The sequence below is a fragment of the Gobius niger genome, assembly GCF_951799975.1.
Source record: "Gobius niger genome assembly, chromosome: 11".
Classification (NCBI taxonomy): domain Eukaryota; kingdom Metazoa; phylum Chordata; class Actinopteri; order Gobiiformes; family Gobiidae; genus Gobius; species Gobius niger.
In genome coordinates, this window is record NC_136862.1 from 22,985,329 (window position 1) to 23,002,174 (window position 16,846).

Below are 16,846 nucleotides of genomic sequence, written 5' to 3' on the forward strand. Positions count from 1 at the left end.
CTTGCATAAACAATGAGCAGAAAAAGATATAGGCCTGTATTGGCTATATACAGTATATGCATGTGCTTGATTGCATTTAATACATGCAATAAACAAATCTCCCCAGCTATCCTCATTATTATTCAACTCAGATTTCCCATAAACAGCTCAACTCAAATTGTGTTTCTGCTGTTTGTTCCCATCTGTTGCTGCCTGGTCTCATCTCTCTCTCATCAGCCTCACCTTTTGTCCTTGTCTGGTCGTTCTGCTCTTTCTATTTACTTCCACTTTATCAAACGCAGCCCGGCGGTGTCTGGGCTAACACAACACGCAGCAGAGTGGTACTCCTGTGGTCATGGTCCCATCACAACAGAAGCTAATCTCCCTGTCTGCTCCTTTTCATTACCGCGTCAGAGTCAACTTCAAAGGCCTGGTTTTGTAGGTCACTGATCCGGACTAGGTCAATGTAGGGCAAGTTCTTGTGGCTGAAGCATATGGAATTTTTGAAAATGCCTCTTTATACAGCATCCAGAGTGACAGTCGCTCAACTGCTACAAATGTCTTGTAACCTGAAGGCTGTCAGGTTGGCCCCGGCTCAGTATTGCTGTTATCCCTGAGGAAGACACTTCATTCACATGGCCTATATGGTGTGTGAATGAACTAATGATTGGTGGCAGTGGTTGGAAAGGCTGTTGCTGCAGAATCTCCCGCAGACTGTAAATCTTGCAAATAAGTGAGATTTATTCACAACGTTTCGGCAAAGGCCTTCTTCAGGCAAATGCAGGCAAATTGTAGCCTAAATATTGTAAAAAATAAACATTTAATTTGAGCCCATTCTGGTACGGGATGGTCATGGTGCCTGATACACAATTCAGTGTAGCAAATGCCAAAGAGATTATTTAAATGATGGAAAGAGATTCAAGGGCCAGACAAAATCGCTCGGGGAGTTGAATCTGGCCCACGGACCGTAGTTTGCCCATGTCATGTCTATACAGTATCTCCTTTTGAAGTTACTTTGAACTTACAAACATTCATGAATTAATAAAATAGTTTAAGTCTTCGGGCAAGACACTGTATGTTTGTTCAAGTAAACAAAAGGATTGAAATTAACCTTCTTTTCTGTTATTTTTTTTATTTTTTATCATAACGCCATTACTGTTCAGCAGCACTGCTTTTAAACTATTCTTGAGCGATAATCTTGCATTTCCTGAAGTTGAACAGCAACAGAAAGATTAAGGATTTAAACCCTGCTAAACAAAGACCCAGAGCTGACCTTCGAGTTACCACAGAGAGATTTCTGAGAAACCACCAAAGTACACTAACGATGAAAAGAGAAGTGACCTTATCAATGATCATGGACATACAGTAATCATAGACTCATCCTAGACATACTGTAATTCAAAGTGTGCAAAATTTGTAAAACGGGAACCAGAGTTTGTCATACTGCTCTCATGAGCAATCTTTTTCCACAGTAGTGTGTAAAAGTTTAGGCGTGGATCAAAATGTCTATTAACGTGAACAATGAAGTTTGGGGAAAGACGGAATAATCAGGCAGTTCAGAAGACAGTTATGGACGAGACATTGTTCTGTTGAAATTCAGGTTTTGTTTACATTTTCAAAATAACAAAAGCAAAAAAGTCCGCAGCAAACTTTGGGGAGGGATTTTTGACCATTCTTCCGGCCATAAAGTTCAACAGTGGGGTGAAAACTTTAGGCATAGCATTTGGACAAGCCTCGTGCATTTTTGTGACAAAAAACATATAAGGATGCATTGCAGCCAGTGATATAGGGGACATTTCGTTGAACGGATAATGTATTAAATTAATTTCCAACAAATTCTAAAGAAAACCTAGAAAAAATCTAGGACAGAATCTCAACAAATTGTCATAAACATGCCTCAAAATCCACAGTGGTTTACATCAAGAGCAGTCTGGGGGTTTTCCCGTGGTCTTCACAGCCTCCAGATTAAACATCATTGAAGATTTGTGGATGGGCCTCCAAAGGGCAGTGCATGGAAGACAACCCAAAAATCTCTCAGTGTTTTTTTAAAAGGAAGAAAGGGCAAAAAGTCTGCAAATAACTCTTATTCTTCTAGAAAAGTGTTTAAAGCTGTGATAATTGCCACGTTTGGGGGCTTTGAGGTATTACCTCTGCACAGGGCCTGTACGCTTGCTGTGGCTTTTTTCTTTTTATGTTTTTATGGAAATGTAAAAGAAAAAAAAAATTATAACTATTATTTTTTCATATTTGGACTCAAATGTCTCATCTCTAACTTTATGTCTTTTGGCTTTGGAGACAATTTTCCTTTCCTTGCTTCAATGTTGACATTAATAAAAATGTTGATCCGAGTGCCTGAACCTTTGCACCACACTCACGTCATGATGAATGAAAATTTTATGCATGGGAAAATTATTTGAGTCCAATATAAATTTGCATTCAAGTTTTCATGCCTTAAGGCAGGGGTAGGCCAGTTTCATGAAGGGCCGATTTTCATCAACCTCACTATTGTAGCCAAAAGTTAAGAACCATTTTCTGCAAATGCCAATGTTTTACATCAGTGGTTCTAAAGTGGTCCGGCTACGAGACCCGCCATTACCTTAATGACAAAGTGTGACCCAAATAAAAGTGTAATTTGTCATGTATCGCATAAAATATTGCATTTACCACACATTTTTATTGAACAAGTCGTAGATTTGCTTTGAAGACTGAAATTATGATCAAAACAACCCAATAATACAAATTTCAACAGACTCCAGTGTGTTTCCGTGTAGTTTCAGATTGAAAATATTGAAAGAAAGTTCCCTGGGCTCGCGACCCACCTTTTGAATCCCAGACCCACCAGTTGAGAATCAGTTTTACATTATATCTGACCAAGTGGGATGTTTTCCAAAGACATTTAAAAAATACACCATAAAAATACACTATTTCTCGCATTTTTTGAGTACTTTAACAGGTATCTGCATAATCATATTTCTCAAAATCATATTGGGGGCCAGAGGCTCTGTGCTGGAGGGCCGGATTTGGCCCCCGGGCCTGACGTTGCCTACCCCTGCCTTAAGGTATAACTAACACAGCTTACAACTTTTCATTCTAATAATTTAAATTAACTTTTGGTCATACATTTATGTATTTTATCTTTTTATACCCAGCTTTGTAGTTGTCTGATCTTGTTCAGATCTAGTGGCACTAAGTTGGTAAAATATTTTGTAAAGTGGTGCTTGGAAGGTCAAATGTTTTATGAAGTGACCAGTACTGAAAAGTTTGAGAACTTTAAAAGAATATAAGGACCTCGTTATGATTTAACTACAGTCAACCTTTCTTCTGACCAACACAATTTCATTTTCAAAATCCTACACAAAAAAAAATCTAGAATGATCCTGTAGATGAAACAAAAACACAACTAAAAGGATTTAATGAATGAGTCGTCTTTCCTCAGGGTGATACTTGTACATGACAAACACGAAAACAAGACAGCAGGCAGCAGGAATTTAATCAGTATTGACAGAATTGACAATGTTTTTCAAAGCTAAATTTTCATGATACCTAAAGATCATAAACGCCTGAAAGAGAAAAGGATCACAATACATGGAATATGCCTGGACAGATCAAAATAAAGGAATGCCTAGTTTTCACAGTGCTTAAAATTGGACATTTACATTGTAACGAAGACTTTCATTTCTGATTTAAAAGCCAATGTTTTCGACTTGAGAAATAAATTTCATGACAGTTTGTATCATTAGCACATGAATCATTTGTGGCCAATTCTACACTGCATTGAATCGTAATGGATCAGTAACTGTGCCAGTGCTACAGGTGGCCATCTTCAAATCTGATATAGGAACATACAGGAAAATAAGCAAATAAAACAAAACAGTAATAGAAAGGAATCAAAGCTAAAGTTATGCGATTTGAGCTTTGGAAACTCATTACAGATTAAATCAAATACATGGAATGGCTGAAAAAGACATGAACACGTTGCATTTCTTTAGTCTTTTCTCTGTTGATATATTTCCCCGCCAGATTAACATGGAGAGCTGTAGAAATAATGTACAAAGCACAGGCCCAGCCGACTGCTTCAGCTTTGGGAGAAAAAAAAAAGACATAATGATTACATCCTATTCTATGTATTTTAACTACTGTAGGTGAAATCATGCAATGGGGGGAGGGGCTAAATGCTAATGCATCGACACACTGTAAATACTTAATGCAGAATTAATCCAGAATTCTACATTTAACTTTCTCTAGTAGCTTATTCTAGAATGTGCCAGGGATCTAGGTGGTGAAAAGCACCGTGTCTGTGTCTGAGCTGCATAAAGCAGACTTATCACAGGGCCAGATCACCATCTGATTTCATATCATCACTCACCCGATCTCTCACCAGTTAAAATATTAAGTTTGCAAATAGCGGAGCGCTTAGTCACAGAGTTTAATATTACATTTACTTAAAAATGTCGTTCTGACACAGACAAAATTGAAAGGAGCAGTCTGATGAATCACAGATGTGTTATTGTATGGTGTAAATAACACTCCATGTTCATAATAACTAATTACTTCACATTGAATCCAATCATCCATTTCAAATGTGTCACTATACCAGGGCTGTGCACATTTTAATTGAATGGGGATAAGTCTATGGTCGATTCCTTTTGTGTTCAATGAGCTGTGCAAAGCATTCATTTGCTGTATGAGTTTATGTGTAAATGTGTATTTCATGAACCACATCGTAGAAGGTATGTTTCAACACCAAATATCATAAATTGTAATTTAAAGTAATTTTATTTATTACTTTTTCACTGGAGGGTCACTACAAACTAAAACATTATGAGGACCACTGCCATATATAAGCAATTGATGATCCAAAACAAAATACTGTATTTTTTTTAAATAGGGAGTGATCTGTGTTCCATGGATCTTGTAACTCGGAACTTGGGCAACTTCTTCCAGTTATTGAAAATTGATTTCAAACATTTCCAGAAACTAACACAATGAATCATTGTTTTGTTATTATTGGTCACATTTCCGAACTTCTTCTTTACCATAGCAGGAAAAAGTGACACTTTGACAAAATCTACCGCTCATCTTCATGCACGAGAAACTTTCTCATGGATTTGACCAAATGCCATGTAATGCAGTAAGTTAGCATCACAAATGAATCAGATGCCAAATCAAATGCTATGGTTCGGATTACAACAAAAAATACTTTATATATTATTAATACTATATCGAGATAATCCAAGATGGCATCATTTTAATATTATAACATTTCTAAACATAATTTAAATGGGAAGTGGGGAAAGCGTTAGCTCTTTATCTCAGAATGGTAAAGTGTTGGGTGTTCTCTTAATTCTGCAAGTTAACGCTGTAAAAGCTGATCAGTTTCCACATACAAATCCCTTATGGTAGTTTATAATAGGGCTGTAGGGTCCCATTACAGAATTGGTAAGATTTCAAATTTCAAATTGTGATCAAATAACTCCATCAAATTTTTTTTTAAATTGTAAATAAAATAACATTTGTAACCCATAATTAATAACTATTTTGTCATACTTTATGTAAACCAATGCTGGCAAAACAGAACTTTGACATATTGTCTGACTGAAAATTAGAGCATTTTGTCGTATGTAACCACATCTATTCAATGTTATGGATGTAATCTAAAACATTTAAACATCTAAATAGTGTCTTGATTCCTATTCCTGATGAATAGGAAGGACACAATGAGAAGTAAACATGTTTTTACACTTAAGTGGACAGTGAAAAATGATTGGATACAAGTTAAAATAATTGAAAGCGCTTTATATGTGCAGTTTGCGAAGCGTGCAGGTTTGCCATGCATTCAATGATTAGTGCAGCTGATAATGACAATGGATAATATTAGTTCAATGCTTCAAAGAGCTCTACCCTTTTCTGATGGTTGTACTTCAGAAAGCCCCATAAGTACAAAAACACTACACAATGTTGCAGCTTTCACATAAGAAAAATTATGAATGAATGTGAAAGATAAATTGGACTAACCTGTAGAATTTTTGATGGACTAACAAATATGAAGAGTTAACATTTGGCATCTGTCCAGCAGATGATCAAAGACAAATAAGTGCTATGCCAAATACCAATTTAATTTAAGTTGGTCCACATCTCTGTAGTTATTGCAAAAATGTCATCTCATTTTGTTCATTTAGATTTCCCCCATATGCAACCACCTGTTATAAAGCTCTCCGAGACAATGATGTGAATAAAATAATTCAATAAAACAAACTTACTTCACTCATACCTAAAAAAAAACAAAGAGAAACAAAACAGGATCAGACTCGTGTTGTACACATTTAGCATGCAGCTTATTTACAGCAACATACACTAATGCCCACACCGATATGTAGACATCATTCTACTTTATTCACAATATATTACAAACATGACATGGAAGTAAAGAAGGAATGTATCATACAACGATTCTGACGTTAAAAGACTGTTTTGTCTTACAGTAAAACATGTGCAGAGGATTTTGGTATTTTACAATTAAAAAACAGCAACAACAATGCACAAGGGAGAGATCAGGTAACCCATCTCCTTTCTGTATATAGTAGTAGAACATACTATAACCTCAAGTAACTTTACAATAGTATACACGGATTGAAAGTAAAGATTTGAGAAGAGTAAAGTGAGAAACGGAGCGTAAATGTCGCAGTAAAACACTAGTGTCGTACTTTTCCGGGAATGTAGTTTCGGTCGATGGACTCCTCCTGAAGGAACATGTGCAGACAGCGCTCGTTCTGGGCCAAAGGGTGACCAGCAATTCTACAGAGACACAGAGTTAACCTGTTCACCATCAATCAACACTTAACTATATGTAGGTTTCCTTTTTTTAATAAACAAGTGTGTTTTCTAGCATTTTTGAGAAACTTTTATACATTTTTTTTTTTGCCATATTAAAATTGAATATCCATGAACAATAAACAAGAACATTGATTTGACTCCAAATGTACAGAAAGCTATGTCCTCCATTTAGGTAAACTGTGGATACATGTAAGCTGTTACTCTGTACAGGCGTTTTACAATGAGCAGTCAGCAATACGCCACTGGGGAATTACTGATCACAGTTAAGCTACTTCAAAAATATTACACAAAAAGTCAAATGAATCCAAAAACTGACACATCTAAATTGTTTACCTACTAAAGAAATAATTGCTTTACAATGTGTGCTCGAGCTTAACAAGGGGCTAAAAGCAAAAATAATAAGCCAATGAAATTGACAAAGTCACACACTTGTCATTTGGGCCTGTTGCTGCATGTTCGACTTTATGCAAATGCAGCTTGTAAAAAAAATAAAAAATAAAATCAGATCTGAACAAAACAAAACAAACAATAACAATTCAGATTTAAAAATCAGATAATCAGAAAGGTTTTTTTGCAAAGGCTGCAATAATTTAAGAGACACAGTTTAGCTGCTCTGCCGAACAACACTAACACTTGTGTGTTGCAGGCTGTGTACATACTACGTTTTGATGCTCCTATGTATTGATGGACACAAAGGTAGATGATCTAGTATCTGGTCTATTGCAGAAGTTAATTATTCTTCAGAACTTGTTCAGCTCTAAGACGCTGTAAGACAATTGGCCAAATCCGGACCTGCCACAGTACAATTCTCCAGGAGAGACAACACACCAGCATGTCAATACCACTGGAATAAATGAAAGATTAAAACGGCAAACCTGTTTATGAATTGCTCCAGACCCACTCGCCGCTCCTCGATGAAGGAGTCCTCGAAAATGCCCTCATCTCCACGAAACGGCAACTGTCTTTTAAGAGCTTTGCCGGGCAGAGGTGGCACTACAATCTGCAGCAAGCCACACACAAACAGCAGCAAAAACATGTAAGGGCACGTTTAATAAATGGTAATCTACTGGGAAATATACTTCAACTGCTGTAGGGCTGCAACTGACGATTATTTTGTCATCGATTAATCTATCGATTGTTTATATGATTAATCGATTGGCTGTGAATGGTGTTGGAAAATTGTGTATTAAAAAAAAAAGTATCATATAAAGCTAAAGTCGCCACTTGAGGACCTGTTGATGGAGTTAACTTTAAGTACATGTTTGTTGGAGGCTCTTAGCGCTAATTCTGCTTTCTGATTGGATGAGACACAGACAGACATTCATGAAATTTACAATTTACAAAACACTACAGTCCCTAATTATAAAAACAAAGTAGGTTTTTACCAAAAATACTACATTTTCATGTCATTTTTGCTCTATTTGAGTCTGTGTGAACCAGAAAACTATTAATCGATTACTAAAATAGTTGCCGACGATTTCAATAATCAGTTAGTTGTTGATAAATCGGTTAGTCGTTTCACCCCTAAATTGCTGCATAATCTTGTTCGGCCACATCTTTATTCATTACAGGAAACATGACCTAAAACTACAGTTAGCGCAACAGTGTTTAGCGACCTCTAGTGCCTGAACTAAGCTGTTCAGCTTTGCAAATTCAATTAAATCAATGGGGGATAGAAATACTGAGTTACATTAGCTTGATATGTTGATTCTGTTTTTAATTTCAACAATATAAATCATTTTACCAACCTTACTGTCTCTTTCCAGCTCAGTCTTTAACCACTCAAAGTCACTGTATCTTCTTGTCACACAAGAATCCTTCAGTTTGAAAATGGGAAGGTTTGTCTACAAAAGAAAAGATTAAATGTTAATCTTAGTAAAAAGTTCACTCATCTGCACTTCAACATAAAGGTTTCAGTGCCAAAGATGAAGCACAAGTAGCAAAATATCCAAGAAGTTACATGAATATTTTTGGTGAGTATCGTGGTGATATTTCTTTGGTAAGCAGAATACATGACATTTTCAACAATATCGGGTGCATTAATTTACCATTTAAAAGGTTAGTATTACAAGTCAACAACATTAACAGCAGCCTACGACATGTCATAATGATCTGTTTCGGGACATGACTCTTCATGATCATCATAAATGTGGCTCTTGTTCCTTATTAGAAAAATGCAGTCAAAACATTAAACAGTGATACTGAAATGGAAAGTTCTGTCTAAGATTCTGTCGAAGAGACAGATTGTGGAACTAACCACAGCACGAAGGAGGAACTTATGGGAAAGGAAGTAAAGTCATCGGGATGGAGTAATACTACGATTTGTTCAGTAAAGAATCAAACAATTAGAGAATGTATTGCTAAATAGGATTGCCTGGTGCATATACATTATCATAGGTTACCAAATGAAATATATCAGACTTCAACAGGTGACATTACTACAGGCTTACCTCTATGACTGAATGAGATATTTGAAGCCTTTAACCACCTTACTTAGTAGTAGTTAATCAGACTGTATCTGGCAAAATATAACATGTCAATATGAGAAATTATGTTTGCAGAAGCGGATTCTACAACACAGAAGGGCACAACTGTCTTTGTAGCATGCTTGAGGTTGCAGCCTTTAAACACAACACAGAAATGCTAGATCACAGTAACTCTTAACTAAACTAGGCCTTGGTTCGTCCTCGGCTCTTGATTTTTGCTGAAGGTATTTCAGAGCTCTTCTGTCCGCTTGCAACACGCCAGTCGCTCGCAGTTCCCATGACTCTGGCGCAACAGCCAACAATGCTAATGCTAACCCCAATGCTAACAACACTGTCATTTTTGTTAGCTTACAAATAGACCCTTACAGCGTGTTTTCACTTCAGCTCAGGCACCTACCCGCATGCGGACTTTGTAAACAGTGTATCGGGTTCGCCCTACTCCTACTGTTTGTGGGTCGAAGACGTCTATTTCCAGAAAATTGCTGGGGGGCCCGTAGGCATCCGTGAGCTCCTGGGGCTTGGCGAACAACCGGCGAGTGTCGGCCACCGTAGGCTGCGACATTTTGGTTAATGTTTTGGAGGCGAGCGGCAAATAATTAGCGTTCAACCAACTAAATGCGCAGTGGAATCTTAACTTTCATCGGAAGACATTAAGGGATTGTGAAACCACAGCGGGCAGGCTAAGGAAGTGGCTGGGTTGTGCTGCTGTTCCTGCAGGAGCCACTGCCGAGCCCTTCCCTTCAGTGGAGGAAAAATGCACTGACTCAGTTCCGTGCAGAGCGGGACACGCGGAGCGCCCTCCAGAGGACAAACCCAGAGATCCTTCACAGGGGACGAGATACTTCAGGGAACAAAGTTATCTTTATTATTCATCCGGAAACCTTGACAACTAAGTGCAACTTGACAATTTTGCAGGCCTGTTTTTTTTTTTTTTGTGATAGGACCCTTTGATGAAAGCATTAGAGCCCCCGACCTGTACCACCAGTGCATTATTATGTAGCCTACCACAGTTTGAGATGAGCAGCACAGGCTGACGTAAGTAAATATTCTGATATGCTTCACGTTGCTATTGATATTCTTTAGCAACACACATCTTTTCAAATGTTCAATAGCCTAAATCATCGACGAGCCTGTTATAGGCCCATAGAAAATTATAGTGTTTTGGCTAAAGCAGTTTTTTCTCAACCATGGGTTCTTCTTGGGCTCTTAGGGGATAGAATGTTCTCACAATGAAAAAAGGTGAAACTGAATGAATTTTAATGATGCTTTTAAGATCTGAAAAATTTAGGTTTATTTCTGGATACAACACAACTAAATATCAAGGTTTTATAGCTCTCTAGAGATGATTACCCTTAAGGGGGTACACAAGGGGTACACAAGACAACATGGGAGTCACTGAAGTACACAGCCTATGCAAAATTACAATACTATGAATTTCCATTTGGTTTGAAATATGACACTCAAAATACAGGCTCATAGTGAGACAAAATATGCCAGTAATATTTGACTACATTCAAGAAGTACATGTAAATGTAAGGAGGGGTTTGTGTCTATGGCTTAAATGGGGTGATAATGGTCGAGTGGTAGGGAATGATATTGGTGGCGAGAGCGGTTGGTGTGACCAAAAAGAGGCAAACAGTTAAAAAAGTATACAATTTATTAAGAGATTTAAATAAAAGTTGACAATAAAAATCTGCAGTACAAAGGTTAAAATGTCAAGTTTAAAAATAAGGCACGAGCACTATTAAAACTAAGTTAAACGAAAGAGAGAGTCCGGGAGCGTCCCGTCCAGGCCAGATCCGCCTGCGAAGCCTGTGCACACAAGAACACAACAGCCAGTATGGAGAGTCTCGGAAGGTGGTTACTTCACTCGGCCGTAGCGGCACTTACGCGCCAGGCAGGGCTTCTCCACCCTGCCGCTGAGTCTTCAGATCTTGCTTTATTGTCGCGCGCAACTCCGCTCCAGCAACGGACACCACTCTGCGACGGACACCTCCCTGGACCACAACACAAAAAAGGGGCCAGCACACAGCAGACAGGCCTGGTGTCGACGCCTTAGGCGATCTCGATTTAAAATGCCACTGCAGGGTAGGATACTCACACGCCGGGCAGAGTTTCCTCTGCCGCTGCGTGTAGGAGATAGCACGACACTCCCCGGTCCGCCAGCCTGATCCCCCAGATCCAGCCGTTTCCCGTGCGCCTGCACCTGTCGGGACACGCAGAGGACAGCGCGAAGCCCACGCAAAAACACCCCCCAAACCCGGGACCGAAGGCCCACAACGAGCACCACTACGGAATATCTATTCTACTCACGGGCAAGGCAGGGTTCCCCCTGCCGTTGCGTGTGATCAGCGTCGTGGTGCTCAACCCGGCTTGGTCACGGGATGTTGCCGTGCTCGCGCTGCTGCTCGCGCTGCTGCTCGCGCTGCTGCTGGTGCTGGTGCTGGTGCTGGTGCTCTCTCCCTCCGATGCTCGCCCCGTCTTTGACTCCGGTTGTGTAGCCCCAAACACTCCTTTTATCCTCCCTGGAGCGCCGTGGCACAGGTGCGTTAATTGCGGGCGCAGCGGATTGGACAACTATTCCACCCGGGACAAGGTTGCCGTGGCGACAGGCCAGGTGCGCAAAACTAAAAACATGCATTTAAAGGTGCAGCAACAAAAACACAGCAAACGTAAAAACAAGGCCATGTCCCAGGCACCAGGTTACATCCCCCCACATCTTATAGTTGCCAGTCCCTGCAACACACAACTAGTCTCTATAACGTGTCGGCGGTTGTCCAAGGTTCGCACGTACAGAACGGCGGGGCACATTGTCCATCAACGGTGGCTCAGGCGCTACTGGTGGAAATCCATAAAACATGGGCAGCTCAGGCCCTTGAGCTTGAGGGGATAGTTCTGATTGAGGTGGCTCAGGTTCAAGCGGGGGTGCCGTGCATACTTTAAGAGCATTCCGGTGTACAGTCTGTTCACGGCCACCTTTCTCAGGACGCACTCTATACACAACTCCAGTATCCCCCACAGAGTCCAAGATTACAAAAGGTTTGGGGTCCCACCAAGTACCAAGCTTACCCCTCCCCTCCCTGCGTCTATTTCGCAGCCACACACGTTCCCCAGGTACCAGAGGCAAGGCTTTAGCTCTTTTGTCAAACTGCTGTTTGTGTTGGGAGGCTGAATCAGCTGCTTTTTGACGCGCAATGTTGTAAGCAAAGGTGAGTTTGTTATGGTGGTCTTTCACCCATCCGGCTGGATCGAACTGAAGCTGCTGGGAGCCCATACCTAAGCCTACGTCTACAGGCAGTCGAAGGTGCCTACCGAACATCAAAAATGAGGGTGCATAACCGGTGGCACTGTGCACCGTGTTATTGTAGGCGTGGATCAACTCAGGCAAGTAGTTTTGCCAACAGCGTTGCTTCTCCTCTTCCAAAGAACGGAGCATGTTTAACAAAGTTTGGTTGAACCGTTCGACGCTACCATTACCGGCGGGATGGTAAGATGTTGTTCTGCTTTTAGCTATGTCGTACAAGTCGCAGAGTTGTTTCATTAAGGCAGACTCGAAATTTGGACCACGATCGGAATGAAAGCGCGCAGGACAGCCAAACTGCTGTATTATATGCTTCCAAAGCATTTTTACTGTCGTTTGTGCGGACTGGTCCGTGGTGGGTATAGCCCACGCAAAACGGGTGAACAGGTCGGTAGCAACAAGAATGTTCTGGTAGGTATCAGTGGGTCGGCCTAAAGTTAAAAAGTCTAACCCAATAATCTCAAGCGGGTAGGTAGCGGCAATTGGGTGGAGTGGGGCTCTAGGCTCAACGCGGCTTTTCTGCAGGCTACACATGACGCATTTTTCGTGCAACGCGCGTACCTCCCCCTCCACGCCCGGCCAATAGAACTGTTGTCGGATCCGGGCCAAGGTCTTGTCGGCGCCAGAATGAGCCCCAGCCTCATGAGTCCTTCTCCAGACCTCTTCACACCTGGAACTCGGACATACAACCTGATGGTGTTCCTCATGGGTCAGTTTATCAACGAAGCTCCGGTACAGTACATCATCCCTCACCAACAACCTTTTCCATTGTTGAAGCAGCTTTTGGGCCTTTACGGGGAGGGCCAGGCGGTCCGGGCGCTTTGGGAAGCTCCTCCTCAAAACGTACTCCTTGACAGGCCGGATGTCCGGGTCAGCGTGTTGGGCCTCCTTCCACCCATCCTCGGGCACCACCTCGACGGCAGCCATTGTAGGTAGCCCCGTGACCTGTCTTACAGGGACAGGGAATCTGGACAGTGAGTCAGCATTGGCGTTACTTTTACCTGAGCGGTATTTCACAGTGTAGTTGAACGAGGCAAGCTGTGCCACCCAGCGTTGCTCTACTGCTCCAAGGTGCGCCGTTTGCAGATGGGCCAGAGGATTATTGTCAGTGTAGATTGTGAACTCTGCTCCTGTAAGAAAATCTTTAAATTTTTCAGTCACAGCCCATTTAAGGGCCAACAATTCGAGTTTGAAGGAGCTATAGTTCGCATCATTTTGTTCGGTCGGATGTAGGCTTCTACTGGCATACGCTATCACACGTTCATGACCATCCTGAACCTGTGATAGTACAGCGCCGAGCCCTTGATTACTAGCGTCCGTATACACAACAAAGGGCTTGTCATAGTGGGCGTATGCAAGGACAGGTGCTTGGGTAAGAGCCGTTTTCAGAGCATCAAACGAGGATTGGCACTCCGGGGTCCATAAGACTTTCTTAGATTGTGACCGCTTATCAGCAGGGATGCCAGTCAACAGTCTATTCAGAGGACGCGCCACCTTCGCAAACCCTGCTACAAAACGTCTGTAGTACCCAGCTAGACCGAGGAACGCTCTAACCTGCTTAATGGTTGTTGGGACAGGCCAATCCAGGACCGCTTGAACCTTCCCTGGGTCAGGCTTCACACCGTGTTGATCCACCACATGCCCCAGGAACGTTACCTCCCGTTGGAGAAGCCTACACTTGTCTGGACGCAGCTTCAGGCCGTGGCGCCACAACCGCTCAAACACCTGGTCGAGATGCTGAAGATGGGAAGCAAAGTTAGCAGAGTAGATAATGATGTCATCTAAATACACTAATAGTGACTCTGCTATCTGTCCATTCAAACACTGCTGCATTAGCCGCTGAAACGTCGCCGGCGCATTACAAAGTCCGAACGGCATGCGTTCAAATTCGTACAGGCCAAGTGGGGTGGTAAATGCAGTTTTTTCTTGGTCGTCTGGATGCATTTCGACCTGCCAGTAGCCACTGGCTAGGTCCAGGGTCGAAAACCACTCGGACTGGCTTAAGCTGGTTAGTGTCTCTTCAATGCGAGGTAAAGGAAAGGAGTCTTTATGGGTTACAGCATTTAGTTTCCTATAGTCCACGCAAAAGCGCCAACTACCGTCCTTTTTGCGCACCAGGACTATAGGGGCAGCCCAGGGACTACAACTCTCCTTAATCACTCCTTTGTCAAGCATGCTAGATATGAGGGTCTTAATCTCTTTGTACAACATGGGTGGTATTGGACGGTACCTCTCTCGTGTGGGGGCAGCGTCTCCAGTAGGGATCCTGTGCTGCACCAGGTTAGTCCGGCCAAAATCTTCCTCATGCTGGGCAAACACCTTCTCCCATTTCTGCAGAAGGGCGCATAGCTCTCCCCGCTGTTGTTCAGACAAATCCGGTCTATCCCCAAACATGCTCACCTCCGTCGGTGGTTCCGAACTCGTGGCAGAAACTGCAGCATCTACCAGGGCCACTTGCACAACACCATCCTCTTCCAGAGACAGGGTTAGATCATTAGAGCCATGCACGTCAGAGTCATCAATGCAGTAGAGGCGACCTAATTTTTGAAAGCGACCTATGGAAACACTATACGGATGGGGATTACAAACACGCACAGGAACCCTACCTTTCCTCACTTCAACCAGGGCCTTCGCAACACCCACGTCACTACTGCACGCATCTGGCATAGCTTCTAAAAGGGCACAGTAGTCTGACCCACGCGGACCCCTTTTTGTACGACCCCACAACAACAACTCACTCTGTGGAGGGACTGTGAGATTACGTTTGGACGCTAGTCTGACATATCCTACTAGACCATCCTCAGCAGGGGCAACCTGGACATAGCGGCAGGTGGCGAACGCATCCCTCCAGGCCTTCTGTTCTTTAAAGGCTCGTGGAAGCGCAGACCCCCTAGAACATTTAAACAGGTTATCCCAACAAGCCATGATGACATTCATACCAATAATGAAAGGGTGTGTGCACTTCTCATCCTCAACAATTACCACTCCTCGTCCCGGAACTTCAATACCCTCAACCTCTAGGTCTAATACGGTATAACCGATGTAAGGTATTTCTAATCCATTAGCAGCCCTTAGTCGGAACAAGGTAGGGGCCTTCCCAAGCTTAGCTTGCGTGAAATGCTTATTAAACACACTCTCTGCCATCAATGTAACCTGAGACCCAGTGTCTAACAGTCCACTTAATTCAACTCCCTCAATGACTAGTCGTACAGTAGGGCATTGGCCGACGAATGTTTCAGAGGCCCTCGTTGGTGATGGTGGGTTAACGAGCCCTGCTACTCGGACCTCAGCAGCAGGGGTGGCTAGTTTAAAGCCGGTTCAGGTGTAGCAGTACCTCTACAATACCGGGCTATGTGGCCGGCTTTCCTACAGCGATGGCAGATGGGTCTACCTTGCTCATCCCGATCGTTGTTTGGTCTGGGTGTGTACTGCCGGTTCCATGTCGGATTCGGAGAACTGGGTCGGGGTGATCCTTGCTGCAGCAGTGGTTTGAGCTCTGCAACGATGTCTTGTGTAATACCTTTCATCTGCGCTTTCACATCGTCCATGATCTCACGTTTTAATTGGTCCTTCCAGTCAGCATCGGGTGGGGGTCTAGGAGAGCCATATTGTTTATTGATAACTGAGCATGTTACCTCTGGTTGTGTATGGCCATATTCCGAGTCCAGCTGCAAAGCTTCAAGGCGCAAGTCAGCGAATTCCATGTCAGGGTTGCGGCGAGCGTAGACTTTCAAGGCTTGGGCTAGAGGGCCATCACGGAGTCCGAGCAGCAGTTGGTCCCGCAAAGCACTTCCGGAGGGGGCATTATCAGCGTCTTGACGTTGCAATCTACAATACAATTCGCGCAGCCGTAAAATGAAGGATTGCACAGGCTCTTCTAATCCTTGTGTACAGCTAAAGAATTTCGACCTCAAGATTGGTACTGGTGTCTGGTCACCATAAAGAGAATCTAAATAAACAAAAATTTTAGCTGTCTGATCTTTTTCGTCAGCATCTAAAACTGTAATTTGCCGTTTTGCCTCTCCAGTTAGCGCTCCCAACACAATGCTTACTTTCCTTGCCTCTGTTAGATCCTGAGTACCCAAAAGCCCTTTAATTTGTTCTTTCCAATCACAGTACTTTAAATCGCCATCTGGCCCTTTAAATTTTGGAAGCCAAGGCGCCCCGGGGTACACGGGCATCATCATGTTTGCTCTTATTGGAAACACCAGCTCTCAGGAAAATGAATCCTTGCCGACAACGCCAA

General features: G+C 42.4%; 1 protein-coding gene across 1 annotated transcript; it reads right to left on the minus strand.

The window, feature by feature from the left end:
• Window positions 1-3,458: 3,458 nt before the first annotated feature.
• LOC306970211 (sorting nexin-12) lies at window positions 3,459-10,066 on the minus strand. Its single transcript, XM_079566090.1, has 5 exons — window positions 9,697-10,066; window positions 8,562-8,657; window positions 7,689-7,813; window positions 6,673-6,774; window positions 3,459-4,058 (listed from the first exon to the last, which is right to left on the minus strand). The coding sequence occupies exons 1-5, from the start codon at window positions 9,859-9,861 to the stop codon at window positions 4,055-4,057; spliced, it is 492 nt and encodes a 163-aa protein (XP_079422216.1). The 5' UTR covers window positions 9,862-10,066; the 3' UTR covers window positions 3,459-4,054.
• Window positions 10,067-16,846: the final 6,780 nt, after the last annotated feature.

Excerpts from the sequence above, each read along its gene's own strand:
- LOC306970211 (XM_079566090.1), bottom strand. The coding sequence starts at position 9,861 with ATGTCGCAGCCTACGGTGGCCGACACTCGCCGGTTGTTCGCCAAGCCC. Across the intron at positions 8,658-9,696 it reads TTTACAAAGTCCGCATGCGG|ACAAACCTTCCCATTTTCAA; the intron begins GTAGGTGCCTGA and ends TTTCTTTTGTAG. Across the intron at positions 6,775-7,688 it reads CTGGAGCAATTCATAAACAG|AATTGCTGGTCACCCTTTGG; the intron begins GTTTGCCGTTTT and ends GTGTCTCTGTAG.